Genomic DNA, 12,456 nt, shown 5'->3' on the forward strand with positions numbered 1-12,456 from the left:
TATGATTTTAAAAATGTTCTTCTTTGCCTGTGATCAGTGTGGTTAATCTATGTCTATGTGCGCCTGTGATCACATGTGCTCGTCTCCATGTTTGAATCAGTAATTGGGCACTGAGCACGTGGAGCTTCTCAGAATTAACTTTGATCAGATTTGAGTGAAAGTGTAGAGAAACCCTCCACGATCTTGAAGATTAGAGACAAGAGGAGAAAAAAAAACACAAAGTATAAACTTAAGAGGCTTGAGTGGTGTAGAAAAGGAGTTATTTGTGATGTGAACGAATGAAAATGCAAAAACAAGAACAAAGGGAGAGAAAGCACAAAAGATCACAGGAAAAGAGCAAAGCATGGCATATGAAAGGTTTGGTATTGTTGTGCTGCACTGGTATTTTAAAAGCATACTATGTTGAGATGTTTCAAAAGATGAAGAGGTTGAAGAGGATTTTTAGTAAAATGAACAAATACTTTTGAAAGACAAGTCCCAGGACCCTCCTGCAGTATGTTTTAGGTTTGGGTAAGGTTTCAATTTAAAGCCCCTGTACAGTACAGACTTTTCATTAGTGTTGATTTTGGCGGAATGAAGACTGCATTTCCCACCGTCATGAAGACGTTTGTCTGGCCGGTGCGTGTAGATTTGTTTTGGAAACGTCGGAAAGAAGACAGGACTTGTTTTGTCTTTTTTTTAGCAGCATAATGTATCTATTCGTATCGTTTCGTCAGTGGTCCGACCCGACCATGCCTTCCAGAGGTATACTGTAGAATTAGACTACTTAGAAATAGCGTATCTTCACACTGATGGGCTCATTTGCTGTTGTAGGTAACAGAGACACATCAGCAGAAACCAGAGACTTTTGCGTATCCAGTTCAAAGCTCCATACAGGGGTTTTGAAGGGGACATATCATGGAAATATCACTTTGCCTTTCCGGCCCCCAAAATGTGAGAATTGACAATTTTGTCAATTGTCAATTCAGACATTACAGATTTTTAAATCTGTATGTGCAGGCTCCCTTGGTTGAAATCCAGGTGGTTTTACGAGCTGATCCCTCAGTTGTCTTTCAGTGATGTAACTAGAACCACAGCTGAGCAGAGAACAACTCATCAGTCACAGATCCTGTTGCTGTTTCTGTCAGTGACAGTGATGAAATCATGAAGACAGCGCATCTAAAAAGTCAATTCATTAGCACATTTTCTGAACATGTCTAGCTAAGAGATGGTAAATTAAGATGGACGTAACCTCTGTGATGTCACCTACTGATTTCCAAGGAGTGGTTTTGAAACAGAGTGAGCTGCTCTGCTGTGCTGTCGACATCCTGCCAGTGCCCAACTCTGCCAAACTCCAACGCTAATCCAAAAATGGGCAAAGAATTGTGTGTGTGTGGCGCTGAGACTTCAGTACACGCCGGCTTGTGGCAGGTTTACGCTCACGCACCTGTCACTCAAAGCGGCACACCCTCAATTATGCAGAACTTTAAGCCTTAATACAATTTGAAAGAGTGAGTTACATAAACATTCACCCTCCCTACAGTTGTCCTAAAGGAGGAACCTGACTGTTTTTATAGCAGGCTGTAAAACTGCTTTCAAGTTGGGCATTTTAAAACTCGAGTCCTTGGGGATTGACTGGCTTTTGGAGCCTGCCTTATGCAGCCATCCAGAGAACCTACTGTACTAACACTCAGGGGAGATCTGTACAGATCTCAGCTCTCATCTTGTGATACAGCAGCACAGGAGAAAATAATTTGGGAAATATCATTTTTCTGTTTTGGAATTTGCTTCACAAGCATGAAATTGTCTTAGATATTATTATCTCCTCACCCAGTTTGCTGCTGGATGTATCACTGCTGGTGCAGGAGGCAAACATGGGATTCTATGAATTAGATTTTGGAGCAATTGCTTTTGAAATTAGTTTCTGTCAGATTCACATTGTTGTTAAACTTAAGCCTTCTTCAACAGGTGCTGCTGTGTGTGCAGGCTCCTGACACCTGTCTCTTTTGTTGCATGTTTTACTGCAACTAATTAATGACAAATATAAAATCGTATCTAATCTATTTCTTGAGAATGTTTGCCATCAGCAGGGTGCTAGTTAGTGTAATCAGGCTGATATAGCAAGGAATATTTGGGGAATAAGGCATCACATATTGGAGAAAAGCTGTGTATTTACATTTTTCATGTGCTTGCATTTGATCTCACACTGGTTTTTGTACCTTGCTGTGTGTGTGGCTGTGTGTGTCTGTAAAATGAGAAACTCAGAGACAGACAGACAGCCATGTCATGGAAAGATTCACTCGAGATAAAAAAAAAAGAAAAAAAAAAGACCAAATTAAAGCCAGAGACGAAGGGAACGTCACAGACTAACAGAGGCAAAGACAGACATCAAGTCAGACACAGGGATACAATCAGAGAGTGAGACCGCTCCAGTTGTGTGTATGTGTGTGTGAGAATGAGGATGTGCCAGATCGGAGGGGGATGGGGAGGAATAGATATGATGATGAGGGAGAGGAGCTGTGCTGGTGCAGTAATGGTGTGCCCCACATCAGACAGAGCTCTGCATTATTTAATGCTCTGCAGATTGCTCTGCCCCGTGCACCATGAACCCCAATAGCACATCAGAAGAGCAACCACAGATGTACATACAATAGGGACACAGTTTGAGGGCGAAATAATGAGGAAGTGGGAATTGTGTTAATAGAGTGTCTGATTTGAATCTCCTCTGAAGAAGAAGCCGGCTTATTAGGGGATACATGTCTTTACTGATTCCTGGAGAGAGACAAAGAGACAACTTGACTGGGATAAAACAAAGCAAGTAAAAGACTGAATATCCAACTTTCCGACAGCACATAAAAGTTGCTTTACTCTTTGCCTCTGAATATTTCAGCGACCCTCAGCTACGCTATATATGTGCTTTTAAAAGGGAAGATACAACCACAGGCCCACATCAAACGATCACTTGTCGTGTAGTGCCCTTTACAGTAAGTGAGACACTTCATCTACAAGCACCAGCAGCAGCTCGTCTCTGAGGTTGTAGTGGGGTGTGCACTACTACCATCTGAATGTGGATATACATTAGGCTACATAGAACTCTATAAGAAAATAAAAAATATACAAAATATGAGGTGAATGTTTAAATCAAACCTTCATTGTATATTATTAGAAAAAGGCCATTTAAACCAGAGGTGTTGTAATCACTTGGTTAGCCTCTTTATTCACTGATATCACCATGTATATCAGTTTATTGAGGGAGGAAAAGACAGGGAATTCACATGTTCACCCTCAATCTGGAGCTGAATGAGAAGACTGATATAATCAGTACCAAGCTTAACTGATTACTGACTGACTGGAAAGCAAATAATTATCTGATTATCAAATTATCTAATCATTATCTAATTATGGTGATATATATGATCCAGGAGTGGCTTTTTAATTATTGATAAGTCATGATAATATATATGATAATAAACAATTATTGATTTTTTGGTAACACTTTGTTTTACACCTATTTCTATAACGCATTATAACCATACTTATGAGTAATGCACTTATAGCACTGTATAACTATAGTTATGAACACTCATAAATGATAATAATTCTTTATAACAATAATCATAACACACTATAAAGCATTTTATCATGACTTATAAGGTCAATTATTATTATTATTATTATTAGGTCAAGTATTATAAAACGTTATAATTGTTAGTAACTCACTGACAATGCCCACATCGATAATGCATTATAATATAGTTATAATGTGTTATAATTGGCTTATAAATGTGTATTACTATCATTATAAACACTCATAAATTATCATAAGGCTTCATAACAATAAGCATAACACACATCATAGCGCATTTTATAATGGCTTCAGGGCAAGTGTTATAATAGAGTTATAATGCTCTATAGTGTGTTATGCTTGTTGTTATAAAGCATTATGATCATTTATGAGTGTTTATAACTATAGCTATACAGTGCTATAACTGCATTATAACTCATTATACGTTCCTAAGTAGTTATAATGCGTTATATATATATATATATATTTTTTTTTTTTACATTTCATTATAATGCTTTTACTCAGTAATAGCATGTTATCATGATATCACCATTGCTTTTGGATAAAACAAAAATATCTGGTCTTCTGCAATAATTCTCAGTCCTTATTTCCCTCATGGAAGTAAGAAATCGTAACACAATTTATTTTTTTTTGTGATCAAATGTTTTTTATTTATTTTATATTTTCTTTTTCATTTGCAGTAGTGACATCAACAGTTATGTCAAATAAGCATTACAACACATACTTACATATACCCCCCACCCACCCTTCGGACCTTAACCATTTAATGGACAGAAATCATAACGGAAAGAAGACAATAAGAATAACAGTAGTGATTAGAGATAAACAAATAACTAAATAAACAATCGTAAATAAACAAAAATTCAGGCAGGATTAATAAGAATAAGAACTGGACAGGGAAAGCTGCAATACATGGTGTTCGTTTTAAGTACTTCTTGCAAGTCTGGATTTGATTTGATCTGCTGCCATGTGCCAAGATGAGATATTTTGTTGCTTTGCATTATTGACTCGGGCTGTAGATATTTCCAAATAAATAATATCAAGAAAAGTCAAATACCAATGAGAGATGTTAAGCGTGTGCGGTGGTTTCCATCTCATTGCAATGATCTTTTTTGCTGCTGTTAAGCCAGCAAGTAATATTCTTTTTTGACACTGTGATAAATTAATTGTGGATAAGTTATTTAATAAAAGTGTTTGAGGGTTTGCTGTTATATTTTGAGCTGTCAAAGAAGACAATGCAGCTGCAACCTGCCGCCAAAATTCGATGACAGGTTTGCATTCCCAGACCATATGTATGAAAGTTCCTGGCTTATTCTGTGAGCATAAAGTACATAAAGAGCTGTCCAGGATCTTCATACGGTGGAGCTTGCAGGGTGTAAGATAAGTTCTATGTACAAATTGATAATGAATAGCTTGGTGATCTGGATTCCTGGAAGATGAGAGAACGTTAGTCCATACATCATTCCAGTCAAAGTTTGGATCCCAATCTGATATGTCCCTACCCCATACTGCATCTAAACTTAGAGGCTTATATGATTTCTTTAAAATATATTGATATATAGCAGAGACTACACCCCTTGTTTTTAATTTATCTATTAGCTCAGTCAAGGGATGTTCAAATAACTTGGCATCACTTGGTAATCCTTGTGCCTTAAGTGTAGCTCTAATCTGTAAGTAAAAAAAGAAAGATGTGTTCTGTAAATTAAAACTAGATTTAATATGTTGAAATGTGCACAGGCCATTTCCATCATAGATATCACTAAGGAGATGAATCCCCCGATCTCCCCATTGTGGGAATTGGATGGGTTTACCCCCAATCCGTAGATTAAAATTATTAAAAATTGGGGTGTTTGAATGCCATTGTGTTGTAATGTTACATAGCTTTTCCACACAACGCCAGGTTGAGATCAAGTGAAATATAATCGGGCCGAATTTTGACTTGCACATTTTGGTTGGTAAGTTACATAAAAGGACATCTCTGAGAGACCAAGGATGCACTATATTTTCTTCTAATGGGCGCCACGAGCTAGTAGCTGTGGGATTAAACCAAACAGTAAGTGAACGAAGGGTAAAAGCCCAAGAGTAAAATTTAAAGTTGGGCAAAGATAACCCTCCGTCCCGTCTATTTCGCTGGATGGTTGGAGTTTTCAGACGAGGCCTCTTGCCCCTCCAGATAAATCTATTGACATCTTTGTGTAATTTTTCCCAGCTTCCTGCTGGGGGAGCAAGCGGTATCATAGAACTTACAAAATTAATTCTCGGTAGCACATTCATCTTGATAATAGCTATACGAGCCTGCAATGAATTTGGTAGAGTCTTCCATCTGTCCAAATCATACGTGATTTTCTTAAAGACACCCATGAAGTTGTTCTTTACAATAGATTCGAGAGAAGCATATATTTCTATCCCAAGGTATGTAAAGTGCTGGACTACCGGTAATGGGAAAGGTATATTGGTCAGTACACCAGCATTATTTGGTGATAGTGGTAGCAGCGCTGATTTCTGCCAATTGATCTGAAAACCAGATATACTACCAAAATAATCAAATATAGAAATCAATGGAGGGATGGAATTAGTTATATCCTCCAAAAACAATAATATATCGTCAGCATATAAAGATAAAGAATGTTGGGTATCGTGAATCGAGATTGGACGGATATTATCTGCTTGGCGCACTGCTTGGGCCAGTGGCTCAAGTGACAGAGCAAACAAAAGTGGACTCAGTGGACAGCCCTGTCTTGATGACCTGGAAACATCAAATAAAGACGAGCAATTTTTCCCTGTCAGAACCATTGCAGATGGATTAGTATACAATACTTTGATCATTGATATAAAGCCCTCACCTACTCCCATTTTCTCTAGTGCAGACCATAGGTAGGACCACTCTAAGCGGTCAAATGCTTTCATTGCATCCAGAGACAACACTGCTGAGTTACTATTCTTCACTGAATCCACAATATGTAGTAGTCGTCTAACATTGTCACTAGCCAGGCGGGATTTAATAAAACCTGTTTGATCGCAGTGAACAAGTGTAGTCATATAAGCCTGTAGTCTGCGGGCAAGTACCTTGGCGTATATCTTCACATCACTGTTCAGTAACGAAAGAGGTCTATAGTTGCTGCATTCCGTTGGGTCCTTGTCTTTTTTTAATAATAGGGATATTAAAGCAATATTGATATTCTTTGAAAATGAGCTCTTTTCTATAGAATAATGTATCATATCTAAAAGTAAAGGACCAAGAATATCCCAGAATGTTAAAATAAATTCAGGAGGTATCCCGTCTATTCCCGGTGACTTTCCTACCTGCATCTCTTTCACAGCTTGTTCTAATTCTTCTAATGATATAGGTTCTGCCAGTCTCTTTGCTTCTTTTTCAGACAAGCAGGGTAGTTCTAGATTATTAAGGAAAGCATCACATGTGGATTTATTATACACTACTTCGGATTTATAGAGTTCGGCATAAAATGATTGAAATACCAAGTTTATTTGCTTGGGTTCTGTTACCAACATCCCATCTTTAGATTTAATGGTTGGAATATCAGCAAACTGATCACTAGATCGAATTTTCATAGCTAACAGATGACTAGGTCTTGATCCATGAAAGTAATATTTCTGTCTTACTCTGTGCATAAGAAATTCTGACTGAGCTCTATTTAAGGAATTTATTTCTTTTTTAACTGTCTCTCGTTGTATGGCTATGCTATCTAAATAACTATTTTGTAATATATGATCCAACTCTGCATATTTAGATTCGAGTTGCTGCAATTTCTGAAGACTATCCTTTTTTTGATTGGAAGAAAATAAAATAACATTATTCCGGACAAATCCCTTCGTGGCATCCCAGAGAATCCGAGGGTCACTCACTGATCCCCTGTTGAGCTGTATAAATTCTGTACATTTTTCCTCAAATTGTCTCCTAAAGGACTCGTTCTTCAGTAAGGTTGTGTTAAGCCGCCATCTGGCTGCACGAGCTGGAATGTTGTCAATGGCTACTGTGCAGAAAACCGCCTTATGATCTGTAATAGTCATAGGCAATAGAGAACAATCTATAATGTTAGAAAAGACGTTTTTAGTAGCAAAGATGTAATCAATTCTAGAAAAGGATTTGTGCCTAGCAGAAAGATGGGAAAAATCACATTTGGTTGGGTTGACCATGCGCCAGATGTCTATAACCCCCAAATCTGACGCCCATTGACGCAGGGCTACTGATGCAGACTTTTGTTCTCTGCTTTCATATATGCCGGTCCTATCTTTTTCATGATTCCACACAGCATTAAAATCTGCTCCTATTATGAGAGAGTAACACAATTTATTTTTCTCTTTGTGTTTGAATACAGTTCCTGTGCCACTTGCTTAGCAGCAGCTTCAAAAAAAGAAGAAAGATAAATTACCCTTTTTAGATGCATGACTGACTTCTATTTCTTTTTTGTTTGGTTCAAGAGTTTTCTTTATCTTTCCCATTTTTCTTCAACTGCGGCGCAGCAGCTCTAACCTGACACCAGCTACAGTAGACAGCTAAATTAGACTCGGAGCCTCTCTCTGTTCTCATCCTACTGTGTGTCAGACAGTCAGTCAGCTGGGAGTCACACTGATGGACTCGGCACCGCTGGAATGGCTGTTCTGTTATTGCCCCTCTCTCTCATCATCTGGCTTCAGCACGCAGACGACACAATCTGAATATCAGGCACGTGAAAGCCATATGTTGTGTTTCATCATGACCCAAATGATTCAGCCACGTGTGCTACTGATGTGAAACCAATAGTCATCATTGTGTTCGCTGAAATGAAGCCACAGCTGCTCACTGTTTTTGTCTTCTGCTACAGTGTATTTATCTTGTGCATTATTTCAAAACACATAATAAAAAAAATTAGAACACACACCTGATACATCTGAAGCTGTAGCCATCCCATCTGCATGAAAGCATGTCCAAATATCACATCTGTAACAGCAGAATATTCTTGGCACATTAGGACACACTTTTATGGTCAAGAGGTGTTTGTTCTCTTTTATTACAGAATCTATTTTGACTCTTTGCATCATAGTAGGTGTAAAAATGTTTGAGCTATTTCACTTGAAATGTAAGTAAATGAAAAGTTGTTTATCTTAGTTAGTTAGTTAGTTTATCTTTATCTTCCTTATTGATCTTGAGTTTGATTTTTACAGTACAATAATTCATAATATAAATAACCATGAACAAAACTGCTACACAATGATAAGAAGGTGTCACAAACAGATTGTAGACTGAAGCCATCTTATTCCACCTCAAAACAAAAGGGTCCATGTGTACTACACACTGTGTGTACAGAACACCGGATGTTTTCAAGTCCCTAGAAATGCCTTCATATCTTACTCTGTGTCAGTTTGTGTCAACACATGTGCATGCACCTGTACTGTTACACATGAGACTGTCCTGTCAAGAAAAACAACAGATGTTTCAGCAAATACCCCAGAATAACATGTTCACCTTAAAGTGACAGAGCCTTGTAGTGGCTGTAGTTGTTATGATGGGAGCAAAGGAGGAAGTCAGGAGATGCTACTGGAGGACACTAAAGTCCATGTTGGGAGGACACTGGGGTGGATGACAGGTCTGTTCCTGTTTCAAACTGAAAGTCAACATGTTTATTCTACAGAGGACAGCGCTCATTCTCCCAACCTATGCAATCATGACAGATGTCCTTGAACCTTTACCGAAATTATCACTTTTTGTGAATTTGTCCTCATGATTTGAATGTGTAGACGTGCACTCTGTTACAACATTGATCTTTTTTTCCTTTCTTCTTTGTGTTGTTGCTGCTGTCTGTGCCAAATGCCCCATGCACCGTTGGGATGAAATTCTAATTTCAGACTTCAGTCGTGGTTCAATACCTGTCCGTCAAAAACCTGTTTATACAGTAAAGTGTAAACTCTGTGTGACTTGAAGGACAGGCCTCAGCCTATTTCCTGGGATCGATTTGTAACAAAAATCCATATTGGTTGTATGAACCTTCTCACAATCCTGGGAGTTCCTATAAATAGGTATCAGTTTCAAGCATCACTGTAAACCACGCACAGCAGAAAGATGAACGTTTCCTGAAATGAATTTGAATGATTTTTGTGTCAGGTTTTTTTTTATAACCACTACTGGGTTTGTGTTGGTGCAGAGTAAAAGAGCAAGAGAGTGATGAATAAAGAAGCACATCACTGGCATTTTGAACAGCCTAGTGCATACTTTTAAGTAGGAATAATATATGCACACACACACACAACCATACACACTCATAGTGCCTCCCTAGTTGCCTAGGGATGTGTAGGTTGCCAGGCAACAAGATGGTGTCCTAGAAAAAAGTTCCAAGGCAGTAAAACACAGGAGTTGGATGTGGGTTCAACACAATCACTATTGATCATCCTTAATGGTTGGACTGTGGTCCACTCAGCTGATGTTTGATTTCTATTTCAGTCCTTTCCAGCAGTGACCAGAGAGTCTTGTTTCACATGTTGATGTTAAAGCTTCTCTTTGTCCTGTGGGACTCATATGATCTTCATCTGTGCAGTATCATGTGCTTACTGTAGTAGGCTACTCTACTATAATACATCTGAGGTACTTGTAGGCTACTCCACGTGTAGTGATTTGTTTTCATATCCCTTTTTACTTTTTGGTACTCATATTGTAGCTACTTTTTTATTACCACATTACAATGATCTAACACATTTAATTTCTTGCTGCACAAATGAAGATTTAAAGATTAATTTGCAACTATTGTTTCAGTTATTTTTCATGAGCAAATGTGAATCATTTCATGGGTCCAGCTGCACTCATGCCAGGATTTGCTGATTTTGCTCTTAATCATCTTGATATGTTTAGTTTAGCATTAGAAAAACTAAAGTAGTTCTTAATGGAGAAAACAGCTTGGACACTGGATAATAGGCAGTTTCACCATGTATTTTTTATTTTACAAATAAATTATTACAATAATACTAGAAATACACTTTAGGTTCCAATATGAAAGAGTTGCCTTGCCTGAGTAAATAAACCTGGATAGCACTAAAATAGAATAATAACATGCTTCATCAGTCCTTAAGTGAAAATGTCACTCGGTAAAGTGTGAAGCTTTTATTGGGAAGATCTACTTAAAGTAGAAAAATAAATGACCGTCACTCTCTTTGTTACATTTTACTGTTGGATTGTTTTGATGGAGGTCGTGGAGTATAAGTATAAAGTAGCATAAAATTAACATACTCAAGCTTTTATAAATAATCTCAGCTGCAGAGAACACTTCATTTTGCTCCTCACTCACTTCTCTCCTGGGGGTTTGTATAAACAGGGCCTCACTGTTTATCCATCATCAGCGCTTGGCTGTACGTGGGGGTTTATTAGGAAGTTGATGAGAGTGGATTAGCATCCACTTTGTTAGCGAAAATTATCCAGAGAGTCTGTTTTTATTCATACGTGATGGTGTTGAATAGAAGATAAAGTAATTCCGCCCACAATGGTGAGTTAAAAACACTCACTGTGATGCTTGTAGTGTGTCCGATAACCATCTAGCTGGAGGTCAGTCCATATCCACTGTCTGAACAACACAGCAGCACTCCAGCTACACTGTGCTATTAAAAACATTATTGGGACTGTGCATGGAATAAGCTGGACCAATGAGTTTAGTGCACCACATGTTTGCCTCCTTTAAATCTTATATTATGAATTACAACTGATTATTTTCTCTATCACAGAAATAGATGAAGATCGTTTGCCGAACCAGCTGTACAAGGTAATTTCATTCTGTATTTCAGAAATACAATTATGTGAATTCAGTTTTTCCTTTTTCCTTTTTATAATTAGCTCTGTCTCTAAAGTCAAACAATTGTCTCTGTCTTGCTGCGTCCAGGCAGCCTTGTTGAACTCCCCTCGACAACGACGAAAAGGACAAAAGGGAACTCCTACAATGAAAGGTAGAGTTGGTCATCAGTCTTATATGTGACATTGACATTTCTTACACAAGTTCACACTGTTGGTTTATCTGAATTTAAGATGTCAATGTTTTTTTGTTTTTTTTTTGCTGCTGCTCCCACAAAGGCCTGTCTAAAATAACTGCTTAGTCTAGCAAAATTACAAAAGTTGTTGGTGTCCATGACGAAGCTGAAAACAAAGATTGTTCACATTTCAAGTCTTACTTGTAACATCAGCTACGCACGATTACACTGAAACTGTTTGTGGTCTGGTCACTTTAATCAGGCTTTTATACTTTTCATGTTTCAATCCCTCCATCACTCCTCAAGCAAAAGCTGTCCCGGCAATGTTGTCTTCCATCACTCATACTGGATTCATGTAAGAGAGGGATCTTCTCACAGATATGAACAGGAGTCATCACAGAAACCTTCAGTTGTATCGATATGAACAAAGGATTTTTGAAAATGTCCACCAATCCTTAAATATGAAGCTTCATATCCAATTTCCAGTCTTGGATGTCAAGTGTCACCTTACTTGAATTTACTTTAGCTAAGCTAATGATGGAGGTTTACTCTACCCGCATTGACACGTGTCAACCGCAGAGCCAATCGGGGCTGCGCTTGTCACAGCGACGACTCATTATCTCATATTTTCTGACCAGAATTCCTCCAAGTTTCAATTTTTTTTAGCTAAAAGAAGGATCCATGTGAGGTCTGTTAATGCACCGCCTAAAGAAAAGCCTGCAGAACAAAATGCACACAGGACCTGTGAAGTGTTCCACCTGATCTGTGGGTTGTTTTTGTCACAGCAATTCAACCTCCACTTTTTTTGTGTGTTAATGTGAACAATTCTCTGTAGAGTCTGGTCAGAGCAGAACAAACAGAGAAACTGAAGCAAGATAACAAGTGAGAAGAAAGGAGAGTGAAATGCGGAGCTCGAGGATGTTTATTCTTCAATTTGTTTTACAGAG

At 38.1% G+C, this 12,456-nt stretch overlaps 1 protein-coding gene across 3 annotated transcripts in view; it reads left to right on the forward strand.

The window, feature by feature from the left end:
- The window catches only part of LOC146988001 (protein phosphatase 1 regulatory subunit 1A-like), a 42,989-nt gene that overhangs the window by 23,763 nt on the left and 6,770 nt on the right, over positions 1–12,456 (forward strand). For all 3 annotated transcript variants that reach the window (XM_085777568.1, XM_085777569.1, XM_085777570.1), the window contains exons 4-5: positions 11,270–11,307; positions 11,425–11,488. In XM_085777568.1, the coding sequence (XP_085633694.1) occupies positions 11,270–11,307; positions 11,425–11,488 (102 nt within the window). The remainder of the gene's footprint in view (positions 1–11,269; positions 11,308–11,424; positions 11,489–12,456) is intronic.

This window comes from Trachurus japonicus, chromosome 5 (genome assembly GCF_045865225.1).
Source record: "Trachurus japonicus isolate A0001 chromosome 5, Traja_1.0".
NCBI lineage: Eukaryota > Metazoa > Chordata > Actinopteri > Carangiformes > Carangidae > Trachurus > Trachurus japonicus.